Here is a 22,171-nt window from a genome sequence, read left to right as displayed (position 1 = left end):
ACAACATCCTGGCTGCTCCTAATTTGGTTGATTTTCTTATGTCTCCAGTTGATGCAATTAGGCATTAGTCTAGCAGAAGCTGCATGGGAAGTGCCTTTTATGTCTTTAAAGGGAACAAGGGGAGTGGGCCATACTGCTTCATAAGGTGGTAGGAAAACAAGAATATTGTTACATAACCACCTATAACATGCAGGCAGCAAGAAGAGGATGTTTATCTGGAAATTACATAAAGTGGATTTTTTTGCTTTTTTGAGACAGGGTTTCTCTCTGTAATAATCCTGGCTGCCCTGGATCTTACTTTGTAGACCAGGCTGGCCTCAAACTCACCGAGATCTGATTCTCCTGTCTCTGCCTCCCAATTGCTGGGATTAAAGGCAGGCGCCACCACCGCTTGGCTTCTTCTGCTGTTTTTTAAAAAGATGTCCTATACAATGTTCTTATGATCTGATTTAAAAATCATGTATGGTTTTCATGGTAAATATGACAGTGGGCAAGATTACTGTCAAAATTAAAAAACAAATTCACACCAGACATGGTTTCTAGGCTGGCACCCTTGTGGGACTGCTGCTTTACCAGGTCTCTGCATTGTGTGCTTCCTAGCTTGGTGGCCACAGCCACCTCATCTTGCATTGTCTCACTTAGGTAGAAGAGCTGTGAATGGCATTCCTGTGAACCTCGATAATGGTGGAGCTGCCTTTGCTGATAGTATCTGCACCTCTAACTAGTGGACAGACTTATCCAGTTTAGTTTCCACAGCCAGTCAGTGATGGCTCAGCCAATAAAAGGCTTGCTTTGCAAGCAAGAGGACCTGAGTATGATTCCTGAGCCTGCATTTTAAAAGCCAGGCATGGTGGTACCCATGTGTAATCCCAGCACTGGGGAAGCAGAAAATAGCAGGTCCCCATGGCTTGTTGGCCATCCAGCCTCACTCACCCATTGAGCTCTAGGCCAATGAGAGACCCTGTCTCAAAACAAAACCAAAAACCAAGGTAGATGGCACATGAGGAATGATGGCCAAAGCTGATCTCTGGTTAATGCACGCACCTACATGTTCTCACTCCCACACATGAGCATGCACACACACAAGGCAAATCTTTATTACATCTTAATTGCTAGAATAAATGTCTGTGGTTTGAATAAGAATGCCCTCATAGGTTCATATGTTTGAATACTTGGCCCCAGTTGGTGGAACTGTTTGGGAAGGATTAGAAGGTGTGGCCTTATTGGAGGAGGGATGTCAGGTGGGTTTCAAAAAGACAATCTATTCCCAATATGCTCTCTGCCTCCTGCTTTTCAATCGAGATGTGAGCTCTTAGCTGTTCCTGCTACCATGCCTGCCCTATGGCATCTTGGGCTCTAACCTTCTGAAACCATAAGCCCAATCAAATGCTTTCTTTTATAAGTTGCCTTGGTCATAGTGTTTTGGGACAATAATGGAAACTAACCAATACAACACATATGCAAAATTTCATTAAGACATAAAACATTATTTACATGTATGGTAGTAAACAAGCCTGAGCAGTTCCACATATTAGCTGACATGTGTATACTTAACAAACATCTTCTAACATCATGAATTTGTGGATGCAGTATGCCATAGAAAAAAGTTCAAGTTTCAGAGATGGGGAGACGGCTTAGTGTTTAAAACACTGGCCACCCAAACAAGAAGGACCTGAGTTCAGATCCCCAGAGTGCATGTAAATGCCATGTGGCTTGGTAACCCAGTGGCCCACCTGCAATTTCAGCCTCAAAAGATGGAGACGGGGGAAGGAGAGCCACACCAGTGAGAGACCTTGCCTAACAGAATAAGGTGGAAGAGCAGTAGATGTAGATCCCTAACATTAGCCTCCAGCCTCCACATGCATGTGCACCACACGTGTGAGCTTACACATACACATATCACACAGGTACATACCATAAGCATGTACACATAAAGAGAAGAAAAACTGGAAAATATAAGTGAAAAAATTCAGTTTCAGAAAATAAAAGATTTGTCTCATGAAGGCTTCAGGTACCGTCCTTAAGTCTTGGCACACATTAGGGATAGTCACTGCTCGCCTATAGAAGGAAAAATACTGTTAGCTTCTCCACTCCAGCAGCCACGCTTCCGTCTCTGCCTCATTCTCTGGAGTGCCATTGTTCTGGGTCCCTCTACCTGACATGGAGAGGGCTCTAGTGGTCGAAGAACCCACGTGAACCTTGCCAGAGAGCCCTGAGATAGAACTGTGGCATGTACTTGTGTTCCCACTGCCAGGCTGACTCAGTGTGCCTCAGTTCACAATCATGTTCCTCACTGTCAGTCCCAATGACACCAGAGAACTGCGGCAAGAACTAAAAATAGAACGCACTGATACCCAGGTGCCACCCAGGGAGGCTGCCACCAAAGCAGCAGATGGTCTCTCTGGAGCTGCACCATGCCACAGGCTCTCTCAGGTGACAAAGTACAGATACCGTGCCAGCCTTTGCCAGCCTTTGCCAGCCCTGATGCTAGACGCTATCAGGCACACAGAGTGTAATGGATAGGGATCCCCTAGCCAGACTTGGAAGGCAGCATGTACATATGCCGGAATGTCCCTGATTCAGCATGGCAAATGATCATTTCCAGCTAGTGCACAGACAGCCATTGTATTTTTCTTCCTGAGGAGCGAGGATACAGCCAGAAAGTTGTTTAGTGAGCAGAGGCTGGGAGCAGGTGAGCTAGCTGGCTGTGTGACTTGCATGCTTAGTGGAGCAGACAGATAAGCTGCTGTGACCTTGTCACTCAGCACGGGTCCCCTCTAGCATGTAGATGAGGCCAGGAGGCTGTGCATCCTGGCTATACAGTGTATACTCTGAGACCCCTGGAAACAACTGAACCGGCCTTGGTGGTGTGAGATCTAGTTCATCAGTCACTTATTACCAACCAGGTGCCCAGCATTGTGCTGGGCACCTGCCCTGGAACAGGAGTAAATAAGGCCCCTGCCTTGATGCAGCCATCACAACACACCGGCGTCCTGTGGAGTAGGCTGTGACTAATGTCAGTGAGAGGGTAACAGGAGGATCTGTCTCAAGGGGGTTTGTGGGCAGAAAGTTTACATTGTGTGTGCCCCATAATGCAGGAAAATGGAAATCTAAGATCTTTCTAATTTTACTGTTTAATCTGATGGTATACATCAAAATAATTAGTTTCACTTTATGCACTGGTCTCATCATTAAAATGTTGCGCATACATGTAGTTTGTATTGCCAGGCAAATCTTCCTTTCAGGGCACCTAATAAATTTGTTGATCGAAGAATCCCATGATGACTTGGTTCAGTGGTGGAGCTCTTGCCTAGTGTGCATGAAGCCCCAGGTTTGAGCTCCAAGGTACACAAGAAAAGAAAAAGGAAGGAAGGGAAAGAGGAGAGAAAAGAAAGGGGAGAGGAAAAGGGAAGTACTTCTAAAATCAAAACAAATACTCTGTTTTTCTTATGCTACCCTAAATACACCGGTATCTTAGGTCACGATGATTAAGTTTCCATTATTCCTGAACTAATTAGTAACTGTGCCCTGTATGTGATCACACACTGGGTGTGTGGCTGTGTCATCGAATGGCCCCCAGATCTTTCAGCAAATTGAAAATGAATTATGAGGCAATGGGACGGGGTGGGGTGAACAAAGATTCTTCTGGAGAGGAGAAATTGCACTGGGGTAATAAAATCCCCAAGTATCAAGGATGAATCCAGTGGTCTGGCAGATGTTGCCGAGCAGGTGCAGCCATGGTCCAGCAGACAAAGCTGCTCACCCAGCAACAACCACACCACAGTTAAACGGGGCTGGCGATGTCGTTGTGGAGGATGAACAAGCACGGTAATTGGTTTTTTTCTTTTAGAGGAAGAAAAACAAAATTAATTTTAGGATTCATTTTATGTGTATGGCTGTCTTGTCTGCATGCCCATGAGGCCAGGAGAGGGTGTCCAATCCCCTGGAACTGGAGTTACAGTCGGTTATCAGCGACCAAATGAGAACCTGGGAACTGAACCTGGGTCCTCTGGAAGATCAGCAAGTGCTCTCAACTGCTGAGCCGTCTCTCCAGCTCTGTCAAATATTAAATTTCAAAGTGCTAACTAATTCCTGGGTCTTTTTAAAAACATCGATGATGGTCACACAAAGATGGGGCCAATTCCAGCTAAGTCTCAGTCGTGGAAGGAGCAACAGACGTCTGTGTGTCTGCCCAGTAAGGCTCACGGGCTGAAGGACAGCTCCTGGAGAGCAGAAGAAAAACTCGAGTTCCCTGGGCCCTGGGGAGTCTTGGCCGCTAGCACTGGAGAAATGATGCATTTTCCGTTCTAATGATACAATTTACATCCTAATAAATCCTCCTTGTGAGGCCCTGAAGAGTTGCGTCAGCTTTGAAGCAGACCTGCATTCACAGTCTGCATACAGAAGCCACAAACTGGGCCAAAGTGCAGACATCTAGAGTCGAATTTCCAAGCGTGAAGTTGTGGCAGGGCCACATGTGGCTCCAAGGTCCGAGCTTCCGTGGCCATTCACTGTGTGACTAGAGCCTAGGACTCACACAGGGACCAGGCTCATCATCTAAACTGGTGACTGCAGGTGGCACTCTGAGGCCCCTCTGGGTAGCCTGAACAAGGAAGGAGGAAGTACAGGGGATTCCCAGGATGTGCCTCAGAGCTCCTTCCAAAGCAATGGTCCCAACGTGTGACATGGCCAGGTCTGACTGACGGGCAGACAGCCCTCTTTCCTTAGGAAGCTTAACCACAGAATGGAGGGAAAAGCAGACTCCCTCCACCCCATGGTGGCCTTCTCAAGAGTAGATTTTGAAAGTGTGGCAATGAGGAATTTGTTTCCAAAAGTGGTAAAAGTATTTAGGGGGCACGGAAGACATGTCGGGTTTTGGAGTACTGTCCTGAGTTAGTGAGCAGAGGTGTGGGGCTGGGTGGACGAAGAACCCTCTGGAAGTCCCAACTTGCAAGTGGCATGGGGAAATTGCAAAGTGCATGTCAGGGTGACTCCTTGTTCATGTTTCTGAAAATGTGTTAATTTCAGGGATGTCATAATCTCCCTAGGCAGTGACAGAGTACACCTCCCACTCTGGGTATTTTGCCTTAACCATATGGTGCCCCATGACATACCTACACTGCCTGCCCAGCTCTGCCCACTTCTCCTCCCACCAGAAGCATGTGAACACAAGCTTCTTCCCCCAGCCCCTGCCCTGGCTCCTCCCAGCATGGTCTTAAATACTGGTAGGAACCCGGAAAGCTGGGTGCTATTTACCCACTGTCAGAAACATCAGTCATAATCTCCGATCAAACTTCTTAAGACTGCCTCTCCAATCACCAGCAACTTTCTTAGCCTACATACCAGACAGTCCTCCATCTAGAGGCTGGGCATGGTGGTTCACCTTGGGCAGTGTTCATGTGGGGCAGGTGGTGGCTGGAATATGGGAAAGGAAAGAAGCAAGGACTGAGCAGGCAGCTCATCTGCCCCCTCCCATCTGTCTGTCTCTCTGTCTCTCTGTCTTTCTTTCCCTCTCCCCCTCCCTCTCCCTCTCCAGAAAGAATGAGAGATCAAGATATAGACATGTACACAGTCTTTCCGTGTGTTTGTGGTGCATGTGTGAGGCTTGCTAGTACTTTAATTTTTGAGGGGTACCGGCGCCGTCAGTTATTGTAATACAGAAAATTCAGTCCTGACAAGGAAATGGACAAAGTACACAAGAGTAACTAGTTGAATCCTCAAAGCTTTGGCAGGCTAATGGATTTCAAATTGGCCCTAACTCGTCAGGCAAAATGGATAAGGGATGAAAGAGACCTCAGTGAGCCCATAGCCCAACAGCATCTTGTTCCTGTTCAGGATTGCGGAGGAAAACAAATCTGAAAAATAAAATGAATAGCTCTTCAGAAAGCAGTGCACATGTGGAGAACCCCCTCTGCCTTGTGTGATCGTGCCTGAGCTGCAGGAGCTGCAGCTGTTGGATCCCATCCTCTGTGGCTCTGCAATGCTATCACTTATTAGCTCCTATCTGTGGGTCTCAGACCAGCAGCCACAAGCAAAGGGAGTGCCCAGCTGAGTCATGACCTGACCCTCCTGTCCTTCCATCTCTTTGCCATCTTTCCCACAGATGCTCCATCCCTCATGCCAGTGTGGCCGCTGGCACAGCCAGGGTTGGTGGACTGACCCATTTTGACCCCAGCTTGTGAATTGTGGTTCCCTTTGGGCACAACCACCTCTAGTTAATGCAGACCCCACAAGCCAACGGGAAGATCCCCCATCACGACATCCAACTCCAGCTGACCTTTGGGGGTTCCCAGACCACCTACATTCTGAAAGGCTGACTATAAATTCTGTTGCTGCCACCATTCAGTCAAGCTTGGCGGCTTGCTATACTACTCCAGGAACTGAAAGCCCACCATTTTGATTACCTTTGTGTCATAAAGTACGCAAACAAGGATGGCCAGCCACACGGAAACACTCATGGGTGCGGGGAGGACACAGGCCTGCTCTGCATCTCACCCTTCATCTACCAGCATCCGATTTCTCTAGGGTGTTTGTACATAGACCTGGTTGAATCATTGGCCACAGTATTGAACTTGGTCATTAGCCTCAAAACCCTGATTCTGGGACCATGTGTACTTTGTCATTCTAGGAATCCACCTTCAATCAGTTCATTAGGACAGAGACAGGTGTAATCCTGGGGCTCCTGAGAGCAAACTCACCTCTGTCACCCGGGAAATTGTAAAGATTTATGGCTACCCTCCTATGAACCAGAAACAAAGACCGGTCAGATTGTTTACTGTATAACAGTACCTCAGCATCAGAGGGTGGACCTGGAGGAGGCTGGGTGGGGGGGACACATGAACAAGCTAAAGCAAACCGATGGAGAAATGTGTTTAGAAAGTGCTGTCCCCCTGTGGCAACTGTAATGTGTGTGCACACGTTCAACCTGAGGATGGGCACAGAGTTACCGAAGAGGCGGTGGGCTGGACTTCAGCTGGAAGCAGATAAAGAATCGATCACTATTTAAGCCTCTCAGGTGGGCTCTGTGCTCTTACCAACATAGAGTGCCTGTGTCCAACAGCCAATACAAACAGCATTACAAAATCTCATATGACTGACTGGCTCCATCCTGTGTAAGAAGCAAGTTTTGTATATAGAAAATACTTTGGCTCTGTTTTGATTTTCTAAGTGTCCTATTGGGTAGATTATCTTCCATAAAATCAAAGCAGTGAAGTGCTTCAAAAGACAGAAAGGGTGTCAAGTATATGAAACCTGAGTGGCCTTAGCTTAAAAATGGAAAACTTATTTGTTAAACGGCACCAAAATTAGAATCACAGAGCCGATTGACAATTCATGGTAGCTTCCATGCTGCATGTGTATGAAACGGCTCTGTGGCACATGGCTGTAATTCCTGTCACCAAAGCCTGATGTCTCTTGTGACTAACATATTAAAGTTATGCCCAGCTTGAGGTCATCGTTCAAAGACGCCGTGCTTCAGTGGCTGTGTACATCATCCCTCTCTCCATCTCACTGTGCTCCGGGAAGTTCCTCCCATTATCCTGCTTGGAATCATCTTACAACTGCTCACCTTACAGCAGCTGCCTGCCATCAGCTGAGGATGCTGGGTTCTCTGTGTTCAAACCACGTGGTCTAGGGATGCTTGTGCCCATCTGTCATTTCACGTACAACTGTGGTACTTTTCATTCTATGAGGCTCTGCAAATTAATTTTATGATGGAAAATCTAGTTAGAAACGCAGAGCCCAGTTTAGGATGGCAACCAAGAAAATGGTCTCACGAGAGCCCCGCTGAGTGCAGTCTTGGCGTGTGGAAGCTGGGCGAAGCGGTGTCGGGCGGTTAGTTGATACTCAGTTGCAGTACAGAGGTCGTTCTCGGTTGCCTCTCATCAGCAATATTGGGAAGCCCTCGGCCAAATTCCTCCGAGCCTCTAGCATTTTTTCCCTCCTCTTCTTCATGGGGATCCATGACACATGCTGACATGGCACGTGTTCCTAACCTTCAGCAGACCCTGGAAAAGTAGCCCAGGAGATTGCAGTGTTAATAGCTCTGTACTGTTTGTTTAGAAGCTGGGTTTTTTTTGGAGCTGGGGACTGACTCGAGGGCCTCGTGTATATCAGGCAGCACATGGAAGCTGGGCCACTGCCCAGCCTTCTGTTTCTGTTGTGAGAGTCTCACCAAGTTGGCCAGGTTGGCTTTGATCTCATTCTGTAGCTGGGCCAGGTCTTGAACCTGCAATGCTTGTACCTCAGCTTCCGGAGCAGCCAAGCGCCAATGTCCCCATCAGACATGGAGAGCTGTTCAGGGAAGGCAGAGGAACAAAAGATTCCTGGCTCAGTCTCTCACCCTTCTGTGGCCTTGGGCAAATCATCTTAACTCTGTGTTGCAGTGAGATCATAGAAATTCCTGTTGAATGGAATGTGGGTATTGGCCATACGTGACTAAACTCCAGACACTCGGGAGGCAGGTGGGGCCGGTCGCCCTGTTAGAAGGTCAGAACTTCTTTCCCTTTAGCTTACACACGGCTGATGGTTCCTAAATGCTAATAGCCTTTTTAAAAGACCCAAACCATTCCTGTTACTTCTTAGTCTCATTCTGACATGGCAAAAGATGCTCTTTATGTGGTACCAAGATTGTGGTCAATTCTGAATCAAGAGGGCTGGGGGCACCAGAGCCCTCCAATCAACCAGAAATGGAGTGAGTTCAGTGATACCTACCATCATCCACCGGGACACTCAGCCTTCTAGTCTGAGTACTGGACGCACGCACGCACGCACGTGCACACACACACACAAACACACACACACACACACACACACACACACACACACACGCTGAGCTTGGGCTCTGTGATTCAACGTTGCTTCTAGACTTAACTCCATGTGCTTGCTCATTTGCCAGGCTCAAGGCTATTTGCAGCAATGTGAATTTTAAAGCCTTTTGCATTCACAGCTCATGAAATGCCAGGCTGGGAAAGGTATGGACACATCTAGAGAGACTTCTGGCTTCACAGAGAAGCAAACTGAGACTTGGAGAGAAAGAAACCCATTTGCCCCATACAGTAGATGATTTGGGCTATGAGGAGGACAATACCCAGCTGCCCCATCTCCTCCAGTGGTGCCCTCCCATTGCACAACACTAGCTCTGCTCCGTGACTGGAAACATCACTTGAAAATGTCAAATGTGAGCAGCACACAGGTGATCTCTAAGCGATACTAACAGTGGAAGAAAATTGTTTTTTCACTTCTGTCTGTTGTTCCTCCAGTCTCCTAGACAGACAGACGATTACAAAAAATGAGCCATAGCAAGAGGATTATGGATCCTAAATGAACATCTCAGAAATGATGAGTTCATCTATGAGTCTTGCATTTTAGAAACCTCTAGAAGATCTGCATGTCACTAAGTTATTAGGAGGATTAACCCTGCAGCCTACGAGTCTGGCAGCTAATGTACTTCCCTGACTTTAGGCTACCCTGTGGTCACGTGTTCATTTTGGTGAAATGAGGAAATGATTTCATATTGACTAACCAGCATCAGCCTGGGAATCTAATAGCCATGTGCATGACCACAAGATGTGCCGTGTAAAGTGAAATCAGACCACTGTGTTAGCCAGCGAGCAGGCTGAGGAAGTCCTAGGCTACCAACAGGTGAACCCTGCAGGAAGCAGCAGGCCTGCAGTTCCGGCTTAGGGTCAGGTAACAACTCCACCCCCCACCCTCCCCCACCCTCGCCCACCCCTCACCCCCACCCCCACCCCCACTCCCTGAGAGAGAAAAGGAAAATTCCTTGCAAAAAAGTAAAGGAGGGGGGGATGTCTGGCTGTTTTGTCACAAACTGTTTTCAACACAAAACAAAACAAAACAGCATATACAGTACTTGTGTTTAAGGTCGTTTTCGTAAAAAGAACAAGCTGTATTAATTTTTAAAAACTTATTTTTTTAAATTTAATTTTCCTTTAAAAATTTGTAGTAGTTCATTGAGAGTTTTCCTAGAGATCTCAAGATCTGCAGTCCCTCGCATGTCTGCACAAGACCGGTCTGTCAGGACTCCATGGCGATCTATTCTCAGCTCTTTCAAGGCACCCATGCTTATGTCCATATTGGCTGCACCAGGTTGCAGTCCTCCAGCACAGAACACGTGTCCCCACGCCCAATGTCCACACCACCGTCTGTCTTCATTTGTGTTTTTACCACGGCCATTCTGACTGGGCTTCAATGAAATCTCAAAGTAGATTTAATTTGCTTTTCCTTGATGGCTATGGATGTTGAATATTTTTAAATGTTTCTTAGCTGTTTGTATTTTCTCTGAATGTTTAGTTTTGTGCCCCATTTTAAAAGTTAGGATTTCTTAATGTTTAATTTTTGAGTTACTTGTATATTCTAGATATTAGCACTCCGTCAGATGTATATCTGGTAAAGATTTTTTTTTCCTAATCTACAGACTGCCTCTTCATTTGAGTAATAGTACCCTTTGCTGTACAGAAACTTTTTAGTTTTATGAGGTCCCATTTGTTGTTGGCATTAAAGCCTTCTACTATCAGGAAGCTATTCAGAAAGTCTTTTCTTATGCCAATGAGCTCAAGCCTATTCCCTACTTGCTCCCCTGCCAGATTCAGGGTATCTGGTCTTGGGTTGAAGTCCTTTAATCCCTTTGGAGGAGGGTTTCTTATAGGGCGAAAGATATGGGTTGAATTTCATTTGTCTAGTGTAGCCATCCAGTTTTACAAGCAACATTTGTTGAAGATGCTCTCTTCTCTGCAATGTGCATTTGTTGGCTTTTGTCAAAAGTTGGGTGGGTGTAGGAGTATGGGTTTATAGATGAGTCCTCATTTCTGGCCCATTCATCGATGAGTCTGTGTTAGTTCCAGTGCCATGCGGCTTCATTGGGGTTTTTATAGAGATTGCATTAAACATGTGGCTTGATTTTGGTAGGGTGGCCATTTTCACAATACTAATCCTATTAACATAGAAGCATGGGAGACCTTTCCACTTGCTGGCATCCTGTTCAGTTTCTTTTTTTCAGTCTCTTAAATATTTTTTTTTGTTGTTGTTGTACAGATATTTCACTTCTTTGGTTATACTTATTCTAAGATATTTTACTTTTCTTGAGGCTATTGTGGATGGTATTAGTTCCTTTATTTCTTTTTCAGTGCGTTTGTTGTTTGTATATATGAAAGCTACAGATTTTTGTTTGTTAATTTGCTGAATTATTTATCAGGTGGAGTCATCCGATGGAGTCTTCTGGATCTTTTACAGATAGAATCATATCTACAAATAGAGATTCTTTGACATAACCCTTGTGTCCACTCTATCTTCCTGCTCTAGCTAAGACTTTAAGCACTATGTTGGACAGGAGTGGGCACAGGGGCTATGATTGTGCCCCTGGTTTTAGTGGATAGACTTGGAGTTTTTCTCTGTTTAGGATGTTGCTGGCTATGGGCTTCCTGAATGTTACCTATATTATGCTGAGATTGTCCCCTGTATACCTAGTTTCTCTAGGATTTTTATTGCAAATGGATATTAGATTTTGTCAAAGGCCTTTTCTATAGCTAGAGAGATGATTATGTGCTTTCTATTTGTGTGGTGGATTAAGTTTATTGAGCCATCCCTGCATCTCTGGGATGCAGCTGACTTGATCATGGCGGACAGTCTTTTTGATGTGTTCTTAAATTAGCTTTGTTTCATGTCTGTGTTTAGCAAAGATTCTGGTCCTAATTTTTTGTTGGGTCTTTGGTTTTTGATATCAGGACAATGTGTCTCATGAAAGGAATTCAGATGTCCCTCCTTTTTTATTTTGTAGTTTTATAGGTCAGTTTGAGGAGTATTAGTGTTGGCTCTTCTTTGAAGGTCTAGTAGAATTCTACAATGACCACATCTAACCTGTGCTTTTAGTTGGGAGATTTTTCATTACTGCTTCTATCTCAACAGGTGGTTTGGGTCTGTTTAAATCATTTCCTTCTTTATTTAAGTTGCTCATATAGATCTAGAAGTTCATCCATTTCTCTTACATTTCCCAGTTTGGTGGAATGCAGATTTTTAAAGTATATTTGAACTAGCCTCTGGATTTCTCCAGTGTCTGTTGTAGTGCCTCCCTTTCTTCTCTAATTAATTTGGCTCCTCTCTAATTCTTTTGGTTACTTTGACTAAGGGTTTATAATCTTGTCAATCTCTTCAAATAACTCTGTTTCATTGTTTCTTTGTATTTATTTTCATTCTATACCATTGATTTCAGCTGTGATTTTGAGTATCTATTCCAGTCTATTTCTTTTGTTGTTTGTTCTTATTTTTCTAGGGCCTTCAGGAGCATCTTTTAGTTTGAGATTTCTCAAAAAAATTTTATGTAAGTTTAATACTGTAAACTTTCCTCATATGGTGGCTTTCATTGTGTCCTATAGATTTTGCTATGATGTTTTCATTTTTATTTAGTTTAAATTCCTTTCTCAATTTCTTTCTTTACCCAATTTTGATTCAGAAGTGTGTTATGTAGCTTCTAGAACTTTGTGTTCTTTCTATCATTTCCATTATTGTTGATATCCAGCTTTATTTCATGGTTATTAGATAAAATTCAGAATGTGATTTCAGCTTCCTGATATTTTTTGAGACTTGCATTGTGTCCTAATATGTGGTCTGTTTTGTAGAAAAATCCTATAGGCTACAAAGAACAATATATATTCTTAATATTCAGATGGAATGTTCTGTAGATATGTTAGGTCTATTGATTTATGATGTCATTGAACTTGAGTTTTCTTTTGCCAAATGACGTATATGTTCATGAGAATGGGGGATTGAAATCACCACCATCACTGTGGCAGGCTTCATCTGTGGTTTCAAATTTAGTAGTTTTTCTTTTATGAAATGTTGTGCCTTGTGCTTAGTTCATGTGTATTTAGGATTGTACCCTATCCTGTTGGGTTTCCCCTGAGTGAGGATAAAGTATGTCTATGTGTCTCTTCTGGTTAGTTTTGTCACATATTAGAATCCCTGTGCCACTCGGATCCTTTTCCCACCCTTTACCTTGAGGTGGTATCTGTCACTGGCCCAGAATCATGTTTCTTGGTGGCAGCAAAAAGATGGATCCTGTTTTCTGATCCAGTCTGTTAGTTTGTTTCTATTTATTAGGGAATTGAGACCAAATTAATTTTATTATCAGTTAATAAGAGATGTTATTGAATAGTATATTAATTTCTGTCATTTTGTTGATTTTATGGTATCCTCATGTGATTCAATGTTCTGGAATTGCATTTGTGTTTGCCTGTACATGTTTACCCTTTTCTTCAGATACAAATGTTCATTCCAGTATCTTCTCTAGAGCAGGATTAGTGGTTATAAATTAGATCTGAGGCTTTTTCTGAGTACAGTCGTCTTCACTGCCATCCACTGTTTTTCAGAGCTTGTAGAGCATGGGCCTAGTTCCTTCTGGATTTCAGTCTCCATTGGAAAATTTGCTATTATTTCAATGGACCTACCTTTGTATGAGACTTGATTTTTTTCTTCTCACTTTCAATATCCTTTGTTTTGTATGTTTGGTGTTTTGACTATTATATGATGTGGGGAATTTCTTTTCTGGTCCTATCGATTTGGTGTTCTATATGTCTCTTGGACCTTGATGAGCATCTCTTTTCTTAAACTATGGAATTTTTATTCTATAATTTTGTTGAAGATATTTTCTTTTCCTTCTATACTTATCATTCTCTAGATTTGATATTTTTAGAGAGTGAGGTCCCACACATTCTGTTTTGGGGGCTTGGAGGGGATTTGACCTTTTCTTCAGTTGAATGGTCCAATTCCTCTTTGTCTTCAAGAGCTGATACTCTCTTCCACCTGATCCAATCTGTTGGTGAAAGTTTCCTCTGAATTTTTTGTTTGAATTCATGAATTTCTTTTCAAGCTTTATTTCATTTTAGCTTTTCTTCAGTGATTGTATCTCTTTACTAAATTTTGTTTTCATGTCTTGAGTTACTTCATCCAACTATATTTTTGCAGTCTTCAATTTGCCATTTACTCATCTCCTCTTTGAATCCTTTGATAATTTTTTTTCTATTTGAATCCTTATCCTGTGTATCATCGAAGTCACCTTTCTCAGGGGACATTACAATGGCAGTACTAATTTGTAGTTATTCATGTGTGAGGTGGGATCTGGGCATCTAGAGTAAGGTCATTGGTAGCGTTTATTGTAGACATCTTGTCTTCTGTGCTGAGTGGGTGGCTGAAGTTCTGTGACCCATCACACCTGTTTGTCAGGTGATTGACCAGCTGTATGGGGTGAAGGGCTCAGTCTTTGGGCAATTCAGTGTTGATGTTCAAACGAGTAGATGTGGCTCGGCTCGAGCTCAGTGAGGTTTCCAAGCCCAGAGCAGACTTCCTGTAAAGTTACAAGATGCTCATAGCCAAGTTTCAGGGTCAGAACTTTTCTACAGGTACTAGGGGAGTTGGGCATGCTAGTTTTGAATCCCTGTGTGAAGAATGAGGGGAGGGGAGGCAGGCACAGGGCATGCCATCCTCATGCCTGTTGCAGGAGTTGCAGATGTGGTTATAGTGACCCTCCTTGGAGAGGGTAAGTCTTAAGATTATGGGTGCGGGTAGAGTTGGCAGTGTAAATCTAGTGCCTGCCTAGAGAAGACCGTGCAGCAGAGATGGGTGGAATTGGAGGTAGAAGTCTAGACTCCCTGCCTAGGGAGAGGGGACAAGGAATCTCAGCATTTCTTCATTTTAAACATTGGAAAATTACCTATATATCTTCATTTCAGATTATGGTCAATTGATAGACAGGTAGAGGGAGAAATATGTCAAACAGAGTAACCAGAAATACCCAAAGGGGCTAAAAAGAGAGACTCGAACCCAGAGGACAGGAACAGACCATCCTTCCTCCCTGGCACCTCCTGGCCTTTGTCATCTGTGACCGCCTGTGGGTTGGAAAAGCGCGAGGCCCATGCTGGGTGTGGCTTCCATTGTTTCCCAGTGCCTAGCACGGGCCCAGGAATTACAAGCGGGAATTATGAAAGGGGTGAGTGAACAAAGGGGCTAATGCAGACAGAGTGGAGAATGAGAGTCCCGTGGCCCAGGCAGCTCCAGCAGAATCTGCTGAGAGAGAGCTGCCATTGTTTCCTCAAAAGCAGGCAGCCTTGGACATGAGAGCTCCAGCCGGGGGCCTGCAGGAGCCTTTCTGTGGAGATGGTTTCACAAACCTGTCTTCTGTCCGCCTGATCCTGGAAGGGCTCTCTTCCCCTTCCCTCGTCTCCTGATATCATCTGACCCTGTGTCACCTGATACACCCCAACACTTCTGCCCCGAGGAACTCCCTTTCTTCCAAGTCACATGTGTCCCATTATCCTCTTATCCCCACAGCCTTCCTGTCTCTTCTCACCCTCTTGTAGTCCCTGAGCTCCTCTTTATGTATGCATGCATAGATATGTAAGAATCTAAATGTAACTAGATTCCTCCTATGATAGAAAACAACCTGTTCATCTCTATAGATCTCAAATGTATCTATTTGAATCTGGATTATTTCTCTTAATAGTCTCAGTGCCACCCATTTCCCTGAAATGCCATACATTGTTCACAGACACAAAGGACAAACGACATCATCAGCCTTCATTTCAATCCCCTCAGCGCTCCCTGCCCGGCTCCTCCCCCACAATCCCTCCTCTGGTGGCCACCTGTTTCCCACCCCAGAAGAAGAGCTGGTAAACTCTGGGACTCTGACAGGAAGAAGTGATCACCTTAGCCTCTGAGCAAAAGGCAGTTTTTGAGCCCCGCTCTCCTCTCATAGCGGCAGAGAGGATGTCTCTCTGGTGCATTCATCTCAGATGTCGGCTGGCTCAGACTGCCCAAAAGCTACTGAGCCACCCCACTGATTAGCTGGTCAGCTTCAGGATGACATCGGGGACTCTGCACGATTCATCCTAAGAATCACTGTGGCAGAAAAAGGATGATGTAGAGTTAGTGCCTATCAAGGCCCAGGATGGTGCTTGCTGCCAAAGCTGAGGATCTGAGTTTGATCCCCAGGACCCATGGTATAAGGAAAGCACTGACTCTGGCCATTTGTCCTCTGATACACACACACACACACACACACACACACACACACACATGAGCGAGTGTGACTTTGATCCCTAAATACCTGACTGTAGGTGGGGTAGGACTCACTGAATACATCTTCACACTGAAATTCAGAGAAAGTGATGACCCTCAATCTTTTTCCTGCCACTGGAGATAGGGCACCATGTGTCACCCGTGTGTCAACAAGTCACGCCAATGATGAGAAAGGTCAAGATGGAAATGGCAGTACAGATACCTCTTCCCACTGCACTCTTGAGAAAGAGCGGGCTCTGACAGCCCTGTGCTTGGGAGCCCCAGGCAGTTTTCTCGGGACTAACCTGGGAGGGAAGGAGTTGTAAGCAAGAGGCTCCCTGCAAGGGTGACAGGAAGGTACTCAGAAGCAGTCGGGTAGGTGGGAACACAACCCCATGGTCTTCGGTTCCCAGCTATGTCACGGGGAATTAACCTGCTGGAGATGGGCGGACACCTTACAATTTACAGAGTGAATGAAGATGGAAAAATATATGCTCAGTTACTCACATCAACTCTATGGTGTTCACCACTTAGGCAGAGTTTTTGAGACATGGGTGTCTACCACATGGGACACACCCAGGCTGCCCAGAAAATAGCAGAAGTGGCACCAGCTATTGCCATCTGGGGAAGTTCCCCCACTGTAATACAGTGCTTCCAAAGGGGACAGATCGCATAACCCCAAGCCGTGCCCTTCCTCTCCCCTCGTCCCCACGTGGAGCTGGAGGCCACAGAACTGGTACAGAACCTCAGCAGAGGGCGTGGGCAAGAACCCAGCATGGGTGGCTGGCGCGGAGACCTTTCTCCTACCAACCTCCGATTCAGGAGCAGTTATGCCCCGCCTACACTCCACATGCTTGGATCTCTTCTTGCTGCCATCAGATCCATTCTCCATCAGTCACTGCATGCCCACAGGCTGCTTCATCCAGGACCACCTGGGAGCCTGGAAGAAGTCATTGTTGAGGTTTTCCTAGTCCGTAGGACCAACCCTGCCTCTTCCTGCCCCTGGCCAGAGAAGCATCTTTTGGTGTATATCCTGAGAGACACTGAGTTTGGAGTTTTATTTGAGATAGTCCTGCTTTGTAGCCCAGGCTGGCCTGAAATTCACTATATAGAACTCCAAGGCCAGCTCCTGCCTCAGCTTCCAGAGTGTTAGGATTACAGATGTTCACCACCATGCCCAAGTGAGACACTGATTTAAAATTCAATAGCCAGAAATACTCTTTGTAGTGTCCCTGGCTCCCAGCACACTCACTGCCTGGCTCTGCATTTATTTTCTTTCAGGAGAAGAATTTGGACTGGTTTCCTCGGATGCGAGCCATGTCACTTGTCAGCAATGAAGGTGACAGTGAGCAAAATGAGATCCGGAACCTGCAGGAGAAGCTGGAGTCCACCATGAGTCTGGTGAAGCAGCTGTCTGGGCAGCTGGCAGAGCTGAAGGAGCAGGTCAGTGAGCCGGGGCTAGAGCCCCAACCGCTGTGAGCAGGGAACCCAGAGAACTCCTAACCTGTGCCATGCAATGGCAGCTCAGCACCAGGGACTCCCCCACCCGCTGTGCGGCATTTCTCACTCTGCAGAAAGACAGAGGGACCCCTTTGCTCTTGGTGATTGATCCTATTTCCTGCCTGGCTCCTTGCAAAGGTAGTATTCATTACTAGCTAAGGTCCTGATCAACCCTTTCATCATATGATATCCTTAGTACTCATAAGACATAATATCACCAGGCCCCTTGGTAACTATTAAATGATTCCAGCAACAGTGATAAGAATGAAACAGATATGTTTCAAACATCCCGTTTCCTAACCATGGAGAGACGAGTTGCTCTTTCTTCTCACCTCTATTTCTGGTAATTTACCTTTTAAAATAAATGCTTTTGTGGTGAATATATCCTGTGTGGAACCTGACAGTGGGTTCTTGGGGGAAGAATCCACAAAAGCAGCTGAAGGCGCGCGCTCTCTCTCTCTCTCTCTCTCTCTCCCCAGATGACAGAACAAAGGAAGAACAAGCAGAGGCTGGGCTTCCTCGGGTCAAACACACCCCATGTGAACCATCACATGCCACCACACTGACACCATGGGGGCACGCCGTGACCAGCCTTTCATCAGATGCCTGCCTCATCGCTGAAGGAAGGATGGAGATGGGGGGAGCAAACAGTGGCTATTGTTGAAAAGCTAAAAACAGCCAAGTGCTGAGATGCTGAGCCATTTAGTTCCCAGAACAATCCGTAACTGTGTTTTCACGCTTGAGAAGACTCAAGCTAAAAAACCGCACAGGGCACAGACTCTACAGGGCGCAGGAAGCGACCGGACTGCGGGGAGTGGGGAGTGGGGGTGGGGAGCAGCAGTCTCCCTCTGCTCCATCGATTGGCCTTGGACTTGTCTCACATGCTGACTGCAGCCTCTGTCATGGCTGGCTGGAATTTATTGCTTCGGATTGCAGCACACAGGGCAGAGACAGGAAGCCACACTTTGGTGGCTGAGTCTGACTAAGAAAAAATTTAAGAGATTAAAAACAAAACTGGAGTTGAAAAAGATATCTCATTAAGCTTCCGAACCTTACGTGTTATCAGACAGTTTCTTCGTGACATGAAACAGGAGGGGCTCAGAGCTCTGCACGCTTGGTGCTTTAGAGTTCACACCTCACACACTGCAAAGATAACTGGAGCAGAGTCGCTTTTTCCAGGATTCTGTGCAGGGCTGCACAGAGGAAGTTCATAGAACATGGCTAAGAACATGCTAAAGGTCACGTGATCCTGAAAGAGCTGCTTGAGTGGGGAATAGTGTTGAGTGCAGATGCTATTACAATACACAGGTGTTGACAAAGGAAACACTCACCGTGACCATGAACAGAGACTTACTATGGTGGTTTTGCCTTTTAGAAGCATGGATTTGTATTTGTGGTGCTTGAGGACCTGAGTGTTTCTATGCCTGCAGCTATGAGAAGGAAATCTGAGAAGACATTGAATATATAAGGATGTGCAGAATTTCGATGGCATATTTATGGCTGTTACAGTAACAGCTTTTCAAAGTGTAGGCAGATCATAATTCCTTCCCCCAAACTGTTTTAATGTTGTCTTGCAAGGGAGAAAATAACCTAGATGGGTAGATTATTTTTGGAGACTATTTTAGGCATTAGAGCCAAATGGAGACGAAAACTGCCAGCCATGACACTACATTCAGAGCCAGGCTTCTCAGATGGACCCTCGGGCCTCCAGATTCCTTAAACTCGCAGCCACCAAAGGCCACATGGGGTTTGTTACAACTTTTAAAGCTTTAGAGTGTTTCAATACAATTTTAGCTGTTGGCTCCTAAAAAGAAAATTCAAATCCTGGGTCTATGTAGACTCACTGTGCAGGCGAGAAGGCCGAGTAGACCTGTCTTCTACTTCACAGGGGTAGCCTGGGAGCCTGCCTTCTTCTTCACAGGGGTAGCCTGGGAGCCTGTCTTCTACTTCACAGGGGTAGCCTGGGAGCCTGCCTTCTTCTTCACAGGGGTAGCCTGGGGACCCAGTGCGGTGCACTAAATTTACTGTCCCTCAGCCACCACACACTAAAACTGGCCTAAAGTAAGAAGTGCTCTGGACAGGACAGCCTGAAGTTGGAGGATGCTGACACCGTGACCTCAGCTGTTTTGACCCTTGTCGGAGATCTGCTGCAGTTACCCTTAACTCTTTGCTAAAACTTGAAACTATAATCACAAACTTTTTTCTAGTGGTGTCACCAAAATTAGACTAAGGCAGCCATTTTTAAAACCTAATGCCGTCAATGCTGTGTGGTCTTTGATAAAAGTACAGTATGCTGTGTGGTGTGACCTAACGTCGGAGCCTTTACATCAGCTGCCTGTCTGACACTGTATTTTCTCCGGTGGGAAAAATCCAGAAGAGATTTCACCTAATAAGACTCTCACTATGTCGATTATTGTTTTTCAGCTGCATTTTTCTTTCTTTCCTCTCTGCAAGATTAAATATTATAAAACAAAATTTAAAAAAGCAAATGAAACAAAAGGCACCTTCTAGGACATTGAATTCATAAAGATATTAAAACAGGAAATTTGATGTCTGGTAAGAGTTTACATTTGTTATGTGTGTTTGTTAATGCAACTGGATTGTTTGAAGTTGAGTGTACTTGGTATTCTCATATGTATATAGCAATATTAAAAACACAGTCACCTCTGACTTCTATGCTAGGGAGGGTTTTTTTAATATTTAGGTTATTAAAATCCATATTGGTTAAAAGTCACAGTTTCCACTGAATAGTATTTTTAATTTACAGAGGGTTTGCTCCCCTGTGGGCTCCATTCTGAGGCTTGAGTTTAATGAAGGATATCTTCTAATTAAAACCATTGTATAAGAGTAGAGATCCACACTGTCTAGAGAGATAATATTGACCAGTTGTCTACATGCAAAGATGGTATTTTCTACTCTTTAGAAAGTTAACTTACAAAAGGGCTTATTTTCCTAAATCTACTGTTTCTTTTCCCTGTGGATAAAGATCACACTATTTGGTAGGCTGTTGATAATTTCAGGAAGCTAATTCATTCAAATCAGAGCTGATACTGTGATCCCTGTATTTCCAGCTCACAGCTCAGGCTTTCGGCTGTCATTGAATTACAAACTGTAATGTAGTGTGACTCCATCCCTGGGACTGAGTAAGGAGGTCTGGGAGTTGTTGATGAAGACTTTACTTCCCAGGATGCCATCTAACCGAAAGGAGCAGGCAGAGCTCAGCTTCAGGGATCCAGTAGATTGAGTAGGTAAACAATGCTTAGGAGAGATGACTTCACAACTCAGAACCATAAACATGCAGATAGCCACACCGTGTGGAAGAGTAACCACCGGAAGATGGTTACTCGACAGCTGTTTCAAAGCTTTATTGCCATGTTCTGGCCTGGAGACCCCTTCCAAACTAGTGTGAGATGCAGTGCAGTTAGCCATGGAGGGAGCAGGCCTCTTCAACCCAGACACATGGCTGCGGGAGCCAGGTGAAGAGCTAGCTGAGCTGTGCGCATCCCTGAGGCTCCTGCCCTGAGCAGGGGTGGGGAGGTGGTGTAAGCCTTGCTAAGCTCTCTATTTTCAAAATTTGATAGCCAATTCCAGATTTTAGAAAATACTGGAGGCCACTTAGGCCCTCTACCCACTCATCTGCTGCTGCCTTTGACATCAGGATTGATAAAACTGCCATGTAGGAGACAGCACAGTGCTAAACCCAAGCTGAACTCGGCACGCAGCTCTAGGGTCACCTCCAGCTGGAGTGTTCCCACAGACTTGAAAGTGGATTCTCCTTCCTCTGGCAAGAGAAAATGTCTATACTGTCTTTTAAAAAGGTGATATGAGCATGCTGTCAAGGCTGCATAACTTATTAGTTAATATTAATAAAAAGAATTTTCATCTTATGTGTGCCTCATTCATTTCTTGCCATGTTTCTGAAAAATAGCTACTGATGTGGAAGGGCATCATAATTATTGCTATTTACATAGCAAGAGACAAAAAAAAAGTCTTACAGGAGACACTGTTGCCTAGCTTCTAGCCTGGGGTTATTTGAGAGTATATGGACCCAGGTGACCCAGTGAGCCCAGGGTTTATTGGGAACTGGCCTAATCTTCAGTTTTCTCACAGGTTCTAATGTATCTACACTTTAGATTCCCAGAAGCACTCTGTGGAGTCAGATCCTTTGGCCATCTTGGGATCTCTCAGTCTTAATATCTGCTGTCCCCAAGGACAGGTCTTCTTATATCCAATGTTCTCAACCTGTGGGTTCTGACCTGGGAGTCCATCGACCTTTTCACAGGCGTCTCCTAAGACCATCTGCATATCAGACATTTACAATTCATAACAGTAGCAAAATTACAGTTATGAAGTAGTAACAAAATGATTTTTTGGTTGGGGATCACCACAGCATGAAAAACTGTATTAAAGGGCTGTAGCCTTGGGAAGGTTGAGAACCACTGTCTCAGGACAAAACTCAGCCTCTGCCAGCTGAAGTCGCCCGGGTGGTGTGAATCACATGCAGTCTATGAATAGAGTGCTTTGCTGTGCGTGTTTTCCAGTTCCTGGAAGCAGTGTGGCAAGGCCTGCTTTGATTTGCTCCAGTCAGAGGAAAGGCGGCTGGGGG

At 45.1% G+C, this 22,171-nt stretch overlaps 1 protein-coding gene across 1 annotated transcript in view; it reads left to right on the top strand.

The window, feature by feature from the left end:
* The window catches only part of Itpr2 (inositol 1,4,5-trisphosphate receptor type 2), a 419,948-nt gene extending 398,496 nt beyond the window's left edge, over positions 1-21,452 (top strand). The window contains exons 56-57 of the mRNA XM_006986630.4: positions 17,347-17,508; positions 18,045-21,452. Coding sequence (XP_006986692.1) covers positions 17,347-17,508; positions 18,045-18,131 — 249 coding nt within the window. The 3' untranslated portion in view covers positions 18,132-21,452. The remainder of the gene's footprint in view (positions 1-17,346; positions 17,509-18,044) is intronic.
* The last annotated feature ends 719 nt before the right edge of the window (positions 21,453-22,171 follow it).

The sequence above is a fragment of the Peromyscus maniculatus genome, chromosome 3, assembly GCF_049852395.1.
Source record: "Peromyscus maniculatus bairdii isolate BWxNUB_F1_BW_parent chromosome 3, HU_Pman_BW_mat_3.1, whole genome shotgun sequence".
Taxonomy (NCBI): Eukaryota; Metazoa; Chordata; class Mammalia; order Rodentia; family Cricetidae; genus Peromyscus; species Peromyscus maniculatus.
This window is presented reverse-complemented; position numbering and strand designations above follow the sequence as displayed.